Consider the following 16,961-nt stretch of genomic DNA (forward strand, 5'->3'; position numbering starts at 1 on the left):
TGTGGCCCTTTCTCTCTCATTATTCATAATATGAAAATTCAGGTGAAGGCTTAATTCAATTTCGATGACAAATCAAATAAAAAGGAAGAATTACCGAATATAGTCCGTACCCCCTCCTCCATGGTATCCCGCCCCGATTTTAGCGGGCGTTTTCCAAGATCCATGAATAAAAAGGGAAAGAGCCTCAAGTATGTTCCGCGCCATAAACACATTTTTTATTACGAACAGATGGCGGGAAGTGCATGGGTTACCTGTGTCAAAGGAATCCCACTTTATTTTCTCCCATCATGCATTACTCTCTCAATGTTTCAAAATGGCGTCTTTCCTGCAAGAATTCGTTTTCGTAAGAAAATCGTGAAATCAGTGGCGAGAAGAGATTATATTAGCCGCAAAAGCTTAACTTATCCCTGCAAAATATCTAAAACTGTGTTATCACGTTAAGGAAGCAATACAGTGCTAAGACATAAGGATATGTTGTCTTTTTGAGAGTAGCATTTTATTACTACACGTGCGTATGGTGCGGTTGTTTACAATGTCGAAGGAAAGCGGTGAAGCTAGCCAACGAAAACAAAGGCGGATCAAGTAAGTAGCTCAAGAGAATCCAAATGTAAGGCCCTCTTTGACAGGAGTTACTGTGTCGGAAAATGAATCTTGTTATCTTGCCGTCAAGATGAAAACATCATTTGGCCATAAAGGCGCGATATCGAACTTTTCTGGCACTTTGATATTTATACGATATTTATCACTCATCTAAAATCGGATATAAATCAGATATATTTTAACAGGGTTCTAGTATCAGATATTTAGTCGATATTATAACAAAGCTCACAAATCTAATTTCTGATATTTTTCAGATCTTATACTCTTAGAACTGCCATGTTGAACCTAGATTATTGCATCTCATGACTTTATAATATCACAAGATTTACACATTGAAAGTCCATCTAATTACTGATATATATCAGATACTATAACTTTAGAACTGCTGTGTTGAACCTTGATTATTGCATCTCATGACTTGATAATATCAAATAAAACAAACGTGACAGTCACAGTAGATTTTGTAGTCGAATATCCAATAATATAGAGGGGTCCAGCAGAGAGGACGAAGGAATCTCTATAAATATGTAGTAGATTCTAATAAGATAATCTCTGATAATATCACAATATCGAGGGGTAAAGCAGAAGGAAAGGGGGGTTTCTAAAGACATCTAGTAGATTCTTATTTAAGATAATCTCTGATAATATCACAATATTGAGGGGTAAAGCAGAGGAAGGGAGAGGTTCTAAATAGATATCTAGTAGATTCTAAAAAGATAATCTCCCATAATATCACAATATCGAGGAGCCAGCAGAGGGAAGGAGGATACCTAAATAGACATCTAGTAGATTCTAAAAAGATAAGCTCAGATAATATCACAATATCAAGGGTTCAACAGAGGGAAAGGGGGTATCTCAATAGATATCTAGTAGATTCTAAAAAGATAATCTCCCATAATATCACAATATCGAGGAGCCAGCAGAGGGAAGGAGGATACCTAAATAGACATCTGGTAGATTCTAATAAGATAATCTCAGATAATATCACAATATCCAGGACCCAGCAGAGGGAAGGGGGGTATCTAAATAGACATCTAGTAGATTCTAATAAGATAATCTCTGATAATATCACAATATTGAGGGAAGAGGAGAGGAGAGGAAAGGGGTCTAACCACTATCTAATAGCATGTAATTAGAGGAAAACAATGATAATATCCTAATCTCAATATCAGATATCAGTGATAATGTTCGATATTGCTCCTATCTCTAGCTTGCAGCCCACAGTGCAGTAATAACATAATCAGGAAAGTAATAAAGGATGTAGTATAACTTACTCCTACCTCGCTTACAAAGCACTAATAACAGAATCAGCAAAACCAATCAAAGAGGATGCCACTGTAGTCCATAATGAATTGATAAAACGATACATGAAAATATTGATGTGGTCTGTAGATTGGATAGCCACCTAATCCCCCCCTGGATCCTCCTTTGCCAGTAGGTATTAATGTTTTCTAGTCATGATTGATTTTCTTTTTAGGTGGTGGAAACAACACAAAAAGCAAGTTGAGGTTGAACAGAATGAGCATGAGGAGAAACATACTAAAAATACAAAAAGTATAAAATTGCTTTAAAGCTTACTTAAACACATATTATTGAAATAATTTAAATAACCTTGCTTAGAGTTTACCTTTCTTTATTGGTTATCTATATACTATTAAAGCCGTATTGTCATCAGTTTACTTCTGGTCGACTACGTAAGAATCTCTGATGATTTTAAATGGAAAACACTAAAAAAATTTCAAAATATAGAAAGCAGTGTGTCTATTGGAAGTTTCTTTGAGGATGTGACTGCTAATTTAGAGCGGATGGCCTGTTGAATATTTCAGATTCGAATAGATTCTTTTGTCTTTTAACGGTTGAGGTTTCTGTCGGACCTCCGAAAGTTAACTGGTGACAATGCGACTTTAAACCCTATTGATTTTTACTTTGGAAGATGTTTGTAAACACTTAAAAATGTCCTTAATTGTTTTCAACAGCATTCAAGAAACCAAAGAGTATATCCCAAGAATCTGTTAAGAGCATAAAAACAGAAGAGACTGAAGATGTAATAACAAAAGAGCAGGATGGCAAGAAGCAAAGATACATTCTGTTTGTAGGTAAAACAAATAAGCTCCTTATGCAAGTATGTGTATGCAAGCGTATGCAAGTAAGGGTTGGGACTGTGCTGTTTCAAGGCAAGGAATGTTCCATACATTTTTGTTAATATTAACCCACTAAACAAGAACAATTTTTTCAGACCAAGATTGTGTAACAGGGTTCCATGATGTGCAATTGCTTTGCTATGTTATAATTTTCTTTACAGGAAACTTACCCTTTGATCTGACCACAGAAAAGGTTTTGGATCATTTTAGATGCGCAGGTATGTTTCAAAATTCTTTTCCGCTAGCCTTGTTTTGCTTTTTATTTACTAAAACTCTACTATGCCTATGCCTTCGTCTCCATCCCACATGAACTATATCATGTTGAACTCTCTGGTGATCTCTCTTTTTCTCTATTACTGATTGGGATTAATAGAGGGTTATATTTTTTTACAGGTTCCAGTTCATTTCGTTTGTTGACCAAGAAAACTGACAATTCTTCTAAGGGCTGTGGCTTTTTGGAAATAGATGACTCCATCGGTTACACAGTAAGTGTTGTTATTTGGTGTTAAATAAAAGGGTTAGCCTTGTACAAGGACTGTCCATTGCTATTTCATTCAAGTGGTTGATTTCCAAACCCAGAGGGCAGTGGTCCCTATTTCTAGGTGACAACATTATCTAGCAACAGGTGCTTAGAAACAACCTTTTGGGTGTATGGAGCCTTTGAAACGAATCTGTTTGCACTCCACAAAATATGCTGAATTGTTTTTTTCCAAGGATGTTTGATAAAGCATGATTTGCCTAAAGTTTTATGGTTTGCCCACTATTATTCCTTGAAAACACAATATATAAAGCTCTTAACCTCATTCTTGCCCCAGCTGGATGCTTGTACCATGGAAGTATAACTGGAAACTCAAATACTTCAAATGATTTTAGATCAGACACCAATAACCCTTTAAAGACTTGTAGCTGCTATGAAATTTGGTCAAAATCCTGCATCTTAATCTCACTACAGTAAAGGTCTAGAGTGACATAACCTCCACTCGCTGGTACTTGAGACTCGTGCATATTCTACTCGAGAATGGCTCGAGAGTATCGACTCACCGAATATTCATAAGCTTGAGCGTGTTTGTGAGTGGTGATGATGAGTGATGTAGATGCCGACAATGAAAGATGAAAGATGATCTAAAAGTAGCAAATCTCATAGGAGGCTGATGCCAAACAAGGAATCAACCTTCATTAAAACCTTTTTTAGCTGGTTGAACTATCTGCATACTGGCCACTTTGTGTAATAAGCTGTTTTGTTTCTACAGAAAGCTCTAAATCTCCATCATAGCTACCTCGGTGGCAGAAAGATAAATGTTGAAGTAACATGTGGAGGGGGCGGATCAAGTGATAAAAGAAAAGAGAAGTTACAGGAAAAGAAAAAGAAATTCAAGAAAAAGCGTGCAGCAAAAAAAGCATCATGTGAAAAGGAGACTTCATCTAGCAATGTATCTGATAATAAGAACAAATCTGTAAAAGCAACTACAGTGGATAAATCTGCTAGTGAGAACAAACTCAAGCGCAAGAGAAATTCAGCACAAGAAAATTTAGATGATGGAGTGAAGAGAAAAAAGCTTAAAGATGCAGGGGCAATGAAGTCTCTTGTCAAAGAGCTTGAGCTTGAAAAGCTTGTGGAGCAGAGAAGTGAACTTGTTCAAGAAAAGCAAAAAAAGAAAAAGGAGAAAGAGAAAAGAGGAGATTCCTGATCTATGCTCAGATTGAAACTTCTTTTAGCAGGCAAATAGCCAGTATTTACTGAGAGGAGTGTGCAGCCATATATGTCATGTGGAAAAAGTATAATAATTGACTATCTTTCCATAAAAAAAAAACAGGCGCATACCCCCCTTGGCCACTAAAAAGTGGATAATTTCTTAATAAATGCTCAAATACCACCCTTTTTCCATGTGATTGATAAAACGGTGTAGCCCTTCAAGCAAATCCTGGCTGCTTGCCTGAAAACAACCCACTTTTTAGTGTTTGTTGAGGAGTGCACACTCTCTGCTCATACCCCTACTGCAGCTACACACCTGTCTTGTCTTGACTTTTAATCAATCTATAAAAAGGGATTTCAACCTTTAGTTTTTGCACACAGGAATGGAAAATATTTTTTAGCTGTCTCACACATTCAAACTGATGCAAATAAAAATGTGTAGCATGTTACATGAGCATTCTATCAACAAGATTGAAATAAAGGTAGCATAAAACACAAACTTTTCCAAACTTAGACTTTTTGCGTGTGTTATCTATGACTGCATCCCCTTCCCTCAGCAAGTGCCTGCCGTCAACAACCCCAGTTTTTTTTTCCAAGTTTTTTTGAAAAGTATCAAATCAAACAGCCATTTTGTCATAGACTAGAGTGATTTTCATTAACCCCTTAACTACTCTTTAGCATATTATACTATATTGTGATCTGATTCTATTGTTCTCTTTTGTGTTTTACTTGCTATGACCCTTTGACTATCACACTTTGTTTCACAGGTTAAAGAAAACCACTCTACCAAGAGTAAAAAAAAAGCATTTGTATCGGATTATTTGGGGAAGCCAATGCGATATGTTTTATTGAATTTGGCAAATAAAGTACTAAACTTTGTTTTTAGATTGTTATTTCAAGATATTAGCACATTATATACCTTCCAATATTAAATGACAACAATAACAAAGATGTGGCTGACAAGGATTCTTTAAGATTTTCTGCTGGTTAAGAGAATTAGAAATTGTATAGTACATCGTATGATGACAGTCATCTCTCACATATTGTCTTAAGTGAATAGATTACCCCGCTGTGTTTTCGGCCTGGGTTTATTTGAATGGTTGCCATGAGCGCCATATCTCACCTGCCGGTATGGGACGATTTGTTGTGAAATAAAAACCACATCACGTGACCGCATTAGGAGACCACATGAGTTTCATCGAGTCCCGAAAACATGGCCTCGGAAGACGGCTTGTTATTTTGTGTTCCTGACTTCCCGACTAAGGTTTTCTCAAGCCTCAACGAACTCAGAAGTGAAGAGAAACTCTGTGATGTTACTCTTGTCGTGAAAGATCGCAGTTTGGTTTCCCATCGTGTCGTTCTAGCGGCTGCGAGCCCCTACTTCAATGCCATGTTTACTGGTGACATGCTGGAAAGCAGACTGCAAAAAGTCACTTTACATGGAATCGAGTTTGCTGCCTTGGAGGAGCTGATAAACTTTTGCTACACTGGCAGGACAGAGATACATGTCGAGAATGTTCAAAGTCTTATGTGTGCATCCAGTTTACTGCAGTTATCAAACGTGAAACAGGCTTGTGTTGAGTTCTTACATCGAGCCCTTCACCCTGCCAACTGTCTGGGGATAAGAAGCTTCGCTGATACCTTTTGCTGTGGAGATCTTGTTCAAGCAGCCGATGTGTTTGCACTAAAGAATTTCTCCGAGGTCTCGCAGAGTGAGGAATTCCAAGCCTTAGCTCCAGACGAAGTTGTAGCGCTGATATCGAGTGAGGAGCTCAATGTTCGTGCAGAGGAAGAAGTCTTCGAGGCCGTCATGTTTTGGTTGAAAAAAGATCTTGATGAGCGCAGAGACTTTCTTTCCGAACTTTTAAAACATGTTCGCCTACCGCTAGTCCGACCACAGTTTCTATGCGATCGAATTGCCACCGAAGATTTAGTAAGAAATAGCCTTGCATGCAGAGATTTGATTGATGAAGCCAAGGATTTTTTGCTTCTGCCAGAGAGAAGGTCGAAGTTGCAGTCTTCACGTACGAAACCTAGAAAGTGCAGTGAAGCAGCGGGCTTGATATATGCAATAGGAGGGTTAAACTCATCTGGAGAAGCGCTCTGTTCAGTAGAGACATTTGACATGCTATCATGTCAGTGGTCACCCACATCTCCTATGAACACCCTGCGTACTCGTGTGGGTGTTGCTGTCCTAGATAACAGGCTGTACGCTCTGGGTGGTTTTGATGGACATAAAAGGCTAAGCACTGTAGAGTTCTATAACCCTGTTTTAGATAAGTGGATTCCTGCCGCACCAATGAATACACGGCGTAGCGCGCTAGGGGCAGCTACTGTCAATGGAAAGATCTATGTTGTGGGAGGATATGATGGTCACATTTCCCTCAGCACAATGGAGTGTTACTCAGCTACAGCCAATTCCTGGTCATTCCTGGCACCCATGTCTACACTCCGTAGTGCTGCAGGCGTTACTGAATTGAATGGCAAGCTGTTTGTGATTGGCGGTCACAATGGACTGTCAATTTTCAGCTCAGTGGAAGTCTATGACCCCCAGACAGACAAGTGGGGCCCTGGAGCATCCCTTCTAATGCGTAGATGCCGTGTTGGCGTGGCAACCCTTAATAGCTGCATCTATGTTTGCGGTGGTTATGATGGAAGCTCGTTTTTAAACACTGTAGAGTGCTATGATCCTCAGACACAGCAATGGAGCTTTGTGGCTCCAATGAATACCCGTCGCAGCAGAGTTGCAGTGGTTGCTTTGGGCAACTGTCTCTATGCTATTGGAGGGTACGATGGCCTTACTAATCTGAACACAGTGGAGTGTTTTGATCCTAGAGCCAATCGCTGGAGCTTTGTCAGCCCCATGTGCAAGCATCAGGGAGGGGTAGGGGCTGGGGTTTTACCAAGGGGACCTTTTGTCTAGAGATACAGATTTAAGAACAATCAACTTTTGTTGAGTTATAGACAGTTTAGAAATGTTTAATTCTGCTTTCCATGTGGAAAGTTTTACAGTATTGATTTACAGAAAAACAACATCAATGGATTTCAAAGTACCTTTTGTTCAGTATGGGAACACACAAATTTCATTGGCTAGGACAGAGGGCACAATGAGTATGCAAGCCTTGTGAAGTCACACCTAACCTTTGCCTAAAAGTATTTTTGTCTTGTATTGTAACAAGAAATATCCTGCTCTTCTTCAGAAGAATGACTCCTGAATTTGAAGAGAATGTAAATTCAGCTACGATAGAGTAGGCTAACCCTAGCAAATAACCGTCTTAGACTCAAAATGACCTTTTAGGCACTTGTGAAATGATCTCATATGAAGGCTCCGGATATCCAAAATATGATATCTCAAATGATAGCTCGGGGTACCACAGTAAAATGATATCTCAAATGATAACGCTGGGTACTGTGATAATATATCTTAAATGATAGCTCTGGGTACCATGGTAATGTGATACCCCTATAATGGTGCACTTTTTCCCTAAAATGAAATGTGGACAGATCAATAAGAATTTGCAACAAGGCAGTATAATACAAAAGCTCTATGAGTATTATATTTTAAAAAATACAAAACAAAGCAGGATTGGATATTTACAAAATCCTGGACATAAAAAAAATTAATAATTAGTATGTATTTACTTGGATTTTCAAGTTTGAATACCAAATCGACATTTTTGCACACTGTTTAATAAACATATAGTTATGAAATTCTAATAAAATTTGTTGACCATGTATTTATGCATTTTAAAAATAGGTTAAACAAGGAATAAAGTTTGTCCAAAATTTAAAATTCATGCTTTGATTCATTGATTGTTAGAGTGTTGCTATTCACATGCTACAGGAGGTCATTCACAAAGACAATCAATAGTAGCAGACCAAGGATTGAGCCTTTAGGAATGCAACATGAAGCAAGAGGTGTGGCGGTTATTTTTTCTATCGATAAACAAAGATACCAGTTTCTACTTAAACAAAAAGATCTCATTTTTGCGTGCATCTGTCCTCTAATAGATGCACTGATGATGTCACATCGTGTCATGAACAAAAAAGTATGGCACTGACGATTGGTTGTTGCCATGGAACTGGCTGATGTTGCCTAGGTACTGGTGGGTGTTGCTGTTGCACTTGCTGATGTTGCCGTGGTACTTGCAGGTGTTGCCATGGTACTAGTTAGTGTTGCCATGGTACTGATGGGTGTTGCGGTGGTAATGGCTGATGTTGCCATGGTACTGGTTGATGTTGCCGTGGTATTGGCTGATGTCGCCATGGTACTGGCTGATATTGCCGTGGTATTGGCTGATGTCGCCATGGTACTGGCTGATATTGCCGTGGTATTGGCTGATGCTGGCATGGTAGCTGGTGAAATAAAGATCTTTTCAGCTTGATGTTCATTATCTGTCTAAAACACTACTGCTGCTTTTACCTTCAGTGCATGTACTGCCCACTTGCGAATACCCAGCAGCACATTGACAGGAGTAGGAGCCGTATGTATTGACACATGCATAAAGCGACACATTGCCGCACACACCCTTGGTCCTGCATTCATCTTTGTCTATTAGAAACAAGTAAGCTTAGTCACATACTTTTCTACTTGGCATATCAGAAGGGTGTCCTATATTGGTAAGAGAAATAAGTAAACAAGTCACCTATTCTACTAGGCATAAAGAGGGCAAACTGTGTCAAGGGGAGGGGAGGGGCTGGAAACAAAGCATGATGTAGTATCACGCATGCGCATACCATCGTCACATCTTGATCCTTGGTATCCTTGTGCGCACAAGCATCTGAAACCTTTGCTGGTAAAGCCAACATGGCATGTTGCACCATTCTTGCATGGCGTTGAGAGACATGGATTCTGTGCAAAAATAAAAAATATCATCTTTACGAGAGGTTGGTGGTGGTGGGGGAGGGTTTGTGAATGTTTTAATAATCACACTTGTCTCTCAATTGACGACCTTTTTCTGGACGTAGCAGTGGTTGGACACTGGGGATGCATGCCTCTATATTTTCAAAAATGTATAAGGACAAGACCAATAGGGGCGTGGCTGTGTCCCCCAATTTTTTTTTTCAGTTTCTGTAGCGTGCCCCCAACTGCTTTGAGGCCTGCTACAGATCTGTTTTTTGTTTTAAGTAAAAGAAAATCATTTTGTACTTGTACATTTTATACTCCCTAGTGGAATAAGTGTGTGTGTGTGTGGGGGTGGGTGGGGGGGGGTGTGAAAAGTTTGGCTTTAGAATGGTACGCTATTATTATTATTATTATTATTTTCTTTTTTCTTCATTCAACGTATCTAAGATAGTCGCGGATTCAACGAGAAACGCCTACTTCTAAACGATCTGCAAAAAGTAACTGAAAAAGAAAGGCCCGTGCAGTGTCGACTCCTTATAGCCCCATGTTCACGTAAGAGATAAATCTCTCGTTGGACTAGCTTCAGCTCTGTCCCTCTTATCCTTATTTTTATCGACTTGTTATACCTTTTGCATTGCAAATAAGCGGCCACTTTCGAATAAGCGACCAGAACTCTTATTCAACCACCCTCTCAACCCGAACAAACCAACATGAAAAATAAACGAACAAAACAGGGCGCTATAGAACTGCAGTAAGCTCACAGATTTGAATCCACGATACATAAATCCCATTTTGCTTTGCAGCACTGTTTCTTCATCGTTGATAGCGCCGTTCAGCTCACACTGTCTCAGCCCGTTTACTTGTGGCCCCAAGTTGACTGAAAGACATTCATGGTTCGTATAGCACTTTACGCGGCATTCAAACTCCGAGAAGACAGCGTATGTTGCTAAGACTGCGCCGGTCAAGACCTTATCCTCTTGAACAGCCCCAAAATTCGCTTTTCGGCAATCTTCTGTGAAAGGAAAATTTTTGTTACAAAAAAGTGAAGCGATTTTAAATTATTTAAAGCGAAAAATAACTCGAAGGTTTAAAAAACTAGGTTTTCTGGAACTGAACACAAACTTTATTCACAAAGTTATCAGCGAATACTTTTGGTAAACGATTCAGATTCAAATACAGCTCACAATATTCGAATCAATAGAGAAAAATAATCCAGTTTCAACAAGGAAAGATTAAAAGTGGTCGCATGTAGTATAGTAAGCGTACAAAATTGCGAATAAACACTACTACGCATGTAGTATAGTAAGCGTACAAAATTGCGAATAAACAGTTACCTGCTAATACTTGTTTTCTTCCAATATTCAAGGCGAAAAACGCGAATATCAACCAAATCCACGTTCTCATGATTATAATATGACAATCTAAACTGCTTTACAGTAGCAATTCCCGTCCCGTTGCGAACAGGCCCTCCAGGACTCTTTGAACGTTACTAACCATATTTCACTTAAACAAAACATTTCTATATTAACAACTACTGAAATTGTTCGCCTTCTTTGATTAAAACTCATTGTGTCCTTTTCGCCTCCCGCTGTAGAGAGTCTATGATCGTTTTTTTAATATCGGTCATATTTCGGGTCTTCAGCTGTTCGTCTTTTTCATGAGATGCAAAATTTTCCCATTCAGAAAATCTAATTACTAAATTAAATTTACTAAATTCATTTAATGTAATAAAAACTTTAGGGTTTGACATATTAGGGTTTGATTTTGTTTTGAAAATTATATATCTATATCAAGGATTCTAATTTTTGGCTTTTATTGAATCTTCATAACTCTTTTTTGTACTGTGTTAATCCATTCTAACCTTAACAACAATTCGTGTGGCTTATGGGAGCATAAACAATATTAATTAATAAAATATTTCAATATTGCACAATGGAATGCAAAGCCAGATTATAATATGAAATGAATAGAAAAACTACAGACAAATGCAGAATTAACTAGGCGGTATGCGTAGCCGTGGTATCTGTTATCATCACAAGATTTAAAATGTTTGTGATGTCAACATGGTATGAAGAGCTGCCACTCCAAACGTCAGGAAATTATTCTATTTTCACAGAGGCGTAAAACATGCTATTTCACTTGTGTTGGTTTATATACAAGATTATTATCGTCAAAGTTTATACCAAACTCTCTTCTGGATACTTAGTAACGCTCTGTGTAAACAGCGCGAAAACCAGCAAACTCGAAAACAGCCACCATTTGCAACCTCGTTCCAAGGGCCTTCTTCTTTTCCAGTTCTTTCACCCTCGCCCCCCCCCCCCTTTTTCCATATGATACCTATGACTGCGTACCCACTTAGAAAAACCAGGGTATGCCTTTGATGTTGGCGATGTTTGTACACCGTGTTGGGAGATGCTACGAGGAAGTTCGCAATCATTCCCCTTGTGGTCAGAGGAGCGAGCCGGTGCCACTGTTATTTGCACGGGTCTTTTAATATATGAAATATCCCATAATCGATACCGAGTGACCCCATAGCCTAGGCCGAATAGAATTGACTATGGCGTGTTTGAGGTGTGCAGATCTCGAAGACGTCGAAGGGGGAAGCGAACTTTTCAGGGATCTTTTTCGTAGCGTCTATAATACATCCCTACCACTTTCTTTTTGAAAAGTGCGTAAAAGTTTCCAAACGTACCAAAACCTTGGCTTCTCACGTGGTGGAGGTAGAATGAGGCCCTTGGTCTATCTTGATCGGCCTTGTGTTTATAAACCAGCCTGAAGACTAACACTGGAAGTGCGGTACCACGTGAGCTTGAAGGGGATACGTCGCCATCTACAGAAGGAGATTCACCCTGAAGATGACTCTTCTCCTGCGAACCATCTCGTTCAGCAATTATCCTCCGCCGCTGCCTCCTAGAGTGTGTCCATGTGTTTTCCCAAGCAGTGCATGTTGCAATAAGGAGGATTGAGTCTGGAAATTTTTCAATGCATTCGACTTTGCTGCTTGGAAAACGCTCCGGATTATCCAAAGTAGAATCAGAGGATGTTAAAACCTCATTTAAAAGTCCATCTTTATCTTGAAGTTCTTTCGATGTAATTTCCGTTTTCTCGACCTCATAGTGAACCTTAAGGTCTTCCGTCAAGAACCGCAGTACATCTCTTAACAGATCATCCTCAGAAGTAAAATCAGGAGAGTCCTTACCTACAGCTAAAGGCACATCAAACGAACATTGCTCAAGCTTCCTTGCCCTCGTCTCACCACACGACGTTGTCAACAATGCAATGATACCTTTGGTGTCTCGAAAGTATTCCAGAGGGCAAATCCTCTTGCAAACCTCTCTCGCAGTCATCATGTACTTGATTAAGTCCTTTAGAGCCATAGTGCTTAAACTGCGAGTCACATTGTGTGATAACTCAAATGGGTCTTGTACACAAAAGTCGGTCAAATCGAATTCCACGATCTTTGGCAATGACATGGCGTTGTCACCTTTTGTGCGACTCCTCATTACTTCTTGTAGTTCTTCTTGGATGGCCAACTTCGTACAATGCTGTCCCGTACGTATATTGACCACGCAGTTGCCATAGTCGAACCGATTACCATAGAAGTCGAAAAACGCGGTCAGAAGTTGAACTGAAAAGAAAATATATCAAGGATTTTTTACACTCTTCCTAATATCCTATCGAAAAGGACAAGAATATAGAATTTCTCTAAACGGAGCTATTTAGAAACGTAAATAAGGTTGTTTTTGGTGATATTGTCCGGGATCTTTTCTGTGTGACGTTGTCCAAAATATTACCTATAAATTTGTCTAGGTTAAACTGATGCACTAGGTCATCAAACAAGAGCTGGCCTCTCCGATACCCTTACCGATGTCACAGCTGTTCTCACTGGAGGATACCCTCGTGACGTCATCAAAATAGCTGCAGTCCCAGCCGTCTATAAATTTCGCCTGTTCACAGTTACAGTTTTCATGAGCTGGGGTTGTGGAAGACGATAAGAGGAGCCATTTATTGATGCACTGTAATGATGGAATCACAGGAGGTGAGGTGATCTGTAGGAAGTACACAGCCATCAGCGTCAACGCGTAGTTTGACAGATGGCCACCTCTATCACGTGACAAGCCTGCAGCTCGAGCCCAAGCCCTCGCCACCGTGATTAGCTGCTTGACTCTGGGGTCTAATGATAGGTAGCATCTAAGAAGCTTTGTGTTTTCCATGCCAAGTCTGAATATAGGAAAAAAAGTTAGAATTTATAGTACTAATAATCAGTACATTATCATCATAATTAACACCACCACTACCACCATCACCATCACCATCACCATCACCATCACCATCACCATCACCATCACCATCACCATCACCATCACCATCACCATCACCATCATCATCATCATCATCATCATCATCATCGTCATCATCGTCACCATCATCATCATCTTCAACCACATCATTAGGTTCCCCAGTGAGAGGTAGGGTACATTATCATCATTATTATCGTCAACATTGTAATCAGGTGCCCCAGAGAGAGGGAGGTGATGACAACAACAAACTTATGGTGATGTTGAAAAATTATTTACCAACCTGTTGTTTATTGTGAGATCACAGGAAACTCCTGATGGTTGATGCACAAACTTGACAACAGGGCATTTAGCTGAGAATACGGGGACCACATGGGCACAACCAGGCACCAGATCCTTTAAAGCCTTTACAACAATACCCAATTCATCTGCACACTGTTTAACACCATCCTTGGACAGATCCTCCTCTGATGGATTGTTATCAAGAAGAAGACAAAGATCTAAGTCACTCCCTTTCCACCCCAAGCCATTAGCTGATGAGCCATAAGGCATAACACTGCAAGTTGGGAAGAATTCCTGGAAGACACCAGCTAGTAGTTGGCAGATCAGATCACGCAGCTGAAGATCATCTTTTGACAGCCCAAGATGTTCCATCAACACACTGATTTGTTCTTCCACCTGCCACAGGAGAAAGCCAGGAGGAAGATGGTCACAATGATCCAACAACACTTTGTGACAACAGAGGAGTATGGTTTTTATGAAATGCAAGCGGCAAATCAAGGGGCCTGTGTTATGAAAAAGACACCGGTCAACCTCTTAGGATTCAAGTAAATCAGATTTCTCTGTAATATTGAACATTTGAAGACCAATATATAACCTTTTCCACAAATCCTTGTAATATTCTATGAGTGAACATCAGTAGTGGATCTAGGGGCAGGTTAAGGGGGTTCAACCCCATCCCCCTTGGGCTGTCAAGTTAAGTGTGTTCTGAAAGATCAATGTGCACTTTGGATCAAACCCCCTCCCCTTTCCCTTGGCAAAAAACTAGATCCACCACTTGATATTACACACACATAACACACATCTAATCACTACTTACACAATGCACTACTTACAGCCTTGCCGAAACACTGTGAATATATGAAAAATTTGGTACTAACAGTATTTGAAGAGTTCAGCCCCTTGAACAGTTCAGATGTGACAAAGTTAGAAAGTTCTGACTGTGAAGTGCCTCGCTTGCGCTTTTTTGATCCAGGTGACACTGGACTGCTTGAAGGATTGGTATGATCTGGTTTCTTCTCAACTTTCTTAGGTGATGATTTTGGTTTAACCTTTAATGTCTTGTCATTCAAGGTCAAAGGTTCTGTTTGATTCAACACTTTTGCTACACTTGCATCTGTCTCAAATTCTACTAGGGCGTAACAATTCTAAAAAGAGAGGAAAAGGTTAATATAATGATAAATAACTTATTAGTCACACTAGAAAACAATTTTTATAGCTGTAGGTACCTAAAATCTCTTAAAATTTAAAAATCACCTTCTCTTTGTCAATATAGATGTTTCTTATCTCCCCAAATTGGCTAAACAGCTGTTCCAAATCTGCACAAGTTATTAAGGATTTATCAAAACCTCGGACAAAGATAGTCTTCTTCTGTACACTTGCTTTGTCAGCCTTCACTTTGACAAGATTTGTATGTTTCCTTCCATTTTTATGAGTGTCAACAAGGGCAGCTGTGAAAATCAATACAGATTTACCATGAGATTCCAAGATTTTGTAACAACAATAATCAAATAATCAAATAATCAATAAACAATAAAAGAATAACAATATAAAAATGTATTTTTTTAATGTCTCTTGGATGCCTGTAATTAAGTCAAATTATCTTAGAATCTTAGCTTGACACAAATAACATGTGATAAAGTGATTGAGTATATATATGACAAAAATCTTCCTACTTTTCTGCAAATGCTGAACTACCTCACTGATCTTAGCAGGGCTTCAGGAATTACGCAGAAAAAAAACCCTCAAAATTATGCGGGATTCTTTGCTAGATTACGCGCTAAATTACGTGGAAAATCAATCATTACGCGCTAAACTATGCAGGATTTTGCAATACATTTTTCTTTAACAATCAAAATTTTGCGGGATTCTTTACTGAATTTTGCGCTAAATTACACGGAATATCAACTGTTATGCCCAAACTACATTTTGCAACGAAGGAAGGCATGAAATAACTTGAAAAGGTTTATTTTTGCGCGAAAATATCTTAGGCGAGTTTTAATTGGCTCCTAGCCACCAGCCAATTTAAAAAGGGATTTTATTATTAGTCCTAGGCCTTCGCGGTTTAGCAAAGAACGCCTAGTCATTTTATTAGTTTTCGAAATTCAGTTCGAAATATTGCACGAAGAATATCTGTTTTCTTTTTTTATAAGAAATAGGGGTAAGAACCCTAAAAGAACACATCAGCTGTGCACTTAAATGTTTTGTCTTTCAAAATTTAGCCAAAATATGCGGGATTACGCGGAAATTTGTGGATTACGCTGATTATGCGGAGAAAGCTTCCGCACAAGCGCGTAATTCCAGAAGCCCTGTCTTAGTGAGTTTCAAACACAAAAGTGTTTGACCTTTCTGAATATACTTTAGAATTCAGTTAGAATTCTGTGGAAGAGATGATCATGAGAATAGGGGGAGGGCTTATGGGGTCCACAGACTAATGCATCTATCTGGGCTTCCACCCGGGGCCCCTCGGGAATTCGTAAAAATGCCCTTACAAAACACATGGTTATATACACCCACCCACCCACCCCTGTAGGGGAAATATTTCCTAATTTTCAATTTTCCAATTTTTAACACCTTTTCCCTGAAAAAAAAAACACGAAGAGAAATTTTTTTGTTGATATAAAAGGGGTTGCTGTTCACGTAATCAACATCCTTTAGATCCATATAGCACACAAATCCCTGGCGATATTTTGTAATCGAATTGTCAAAATGTGTACATGGTACATTTACCTGAAGACAGATAGACGTCACAAACATCGCAGTACACTTGTTTAGGAGCTGGTTTTGGAACAGATTTTGATCCTCGTTGTGCTTCGTCACCCATGCTTTCCACTTTTTCGAGACGATGTCTTAACATCTGTTGTTATCTTGACGCAGTTTAACTAACGTTCATAGCAGCCGCCATTTTGGAATGAAAATCAAAGCTCAGGGTTTATGGGGCTCCTGTTGTTTGTTCAATGCTCACCTACCGAGTGACGTCATATCAACATTTGGAATCGTTCTTGAAATGTACTGCAGCTGAAAGCGGAACTGTACTGCGCAATCATTCTAACTGACGAAACTTCACTAAATTTGCGCATTTTACGCTGTCATAGACCAATAAG

At 39.2% G+C, this 16,961-nt stretch overlaps 2 protein-coding genes across 4 annotated transcripts; one reads left to right on the top strand and one right to left on the bottom strand.

Annotated features, from left to right (window-relative positions):
* Positions 1-278: 278 nt before the first annotated feature.
* On the top strand, positions 279-8,227 carry LOC5521761 (kelch-like protein 18). The gene is made up of 7 exons (XM_048721229.1): positions 279-582; positions 2,078-2,154; positions 2,577-2,696; positions 2,903-2,959; positions 3,135-3,226; positions 3,992-4,424; positions 5,628-8,227. The coding sequence occupies exons 1-7, from the start codon at positions 515-517 to the stop codon at positions 7,355-7,357; spliced, it is 2,577 nt and encodes an 858-aa protein (XP_048577186.1). The 5' UTR covers positions 279-514; the 3' UTR covers positions 7,358-8,227.
* Positions 7,398-16,793, bottom strand: LOC5521762 (speckle targeted PIP5K1A-regulated poly(A) polymerase-like). Of its 3 annotated transcripts, none has more exons than XM_048723352.1 (10): positions 16,588-16,793; positions 15,115-15,308; positions 14,739-15,005; positions 13,862-14,256; positions 13,146-13,501; positions 11,973-12,908; positions 10,042-10,292; positions 9,172-9,286; positions 8,858-8,986; positions 7,398-8,790 (listed from the first exon to the last, which is right to left on the bottom strand). In XM_048723352.1, the coding sequence occupies exons 1-10, from the start codon at positions 16,712-16,714 to the stop codon at positions 8,531-8,533; spliced, it is 3,030 nt and encodes a 1,009-aa protein (XP_048579309.1). In that variant the 5' UTR covers positions 16,715-16,793; the 3' UTR covers positions 7,398-8,530. The 3 variants fall into 3 exon arrangements, with proteins under 3 accessions (XP_048579309.1, XP_048579308.1, XP_048579310.1); XM_048723351.1 differs by having other exon boundaries at positions 14,694-15,005; XM_048723353.1 differs by lacking the exon at positions 11,973-12,908 and having other exon boundaries at positions 14,694-15,005.
* Between the last annotated feature and the right edge of the window lie 168 nt (positions 16,794-16,961).

This window comes from Nematostella vectensis, chromosome 2, assembly GCF_932526225.1.
Source record: "Nematostella vectensis chromosome 2, jaNemVect1.1, whole genome shotgun sequence".
NCBI classification, from domain to species: Eukaryota; Metazoa; Cnidaria; class Anthozoa; order Actiniaria; family Edwardsiidae; genus Nematostella; species Nematostella vectensis.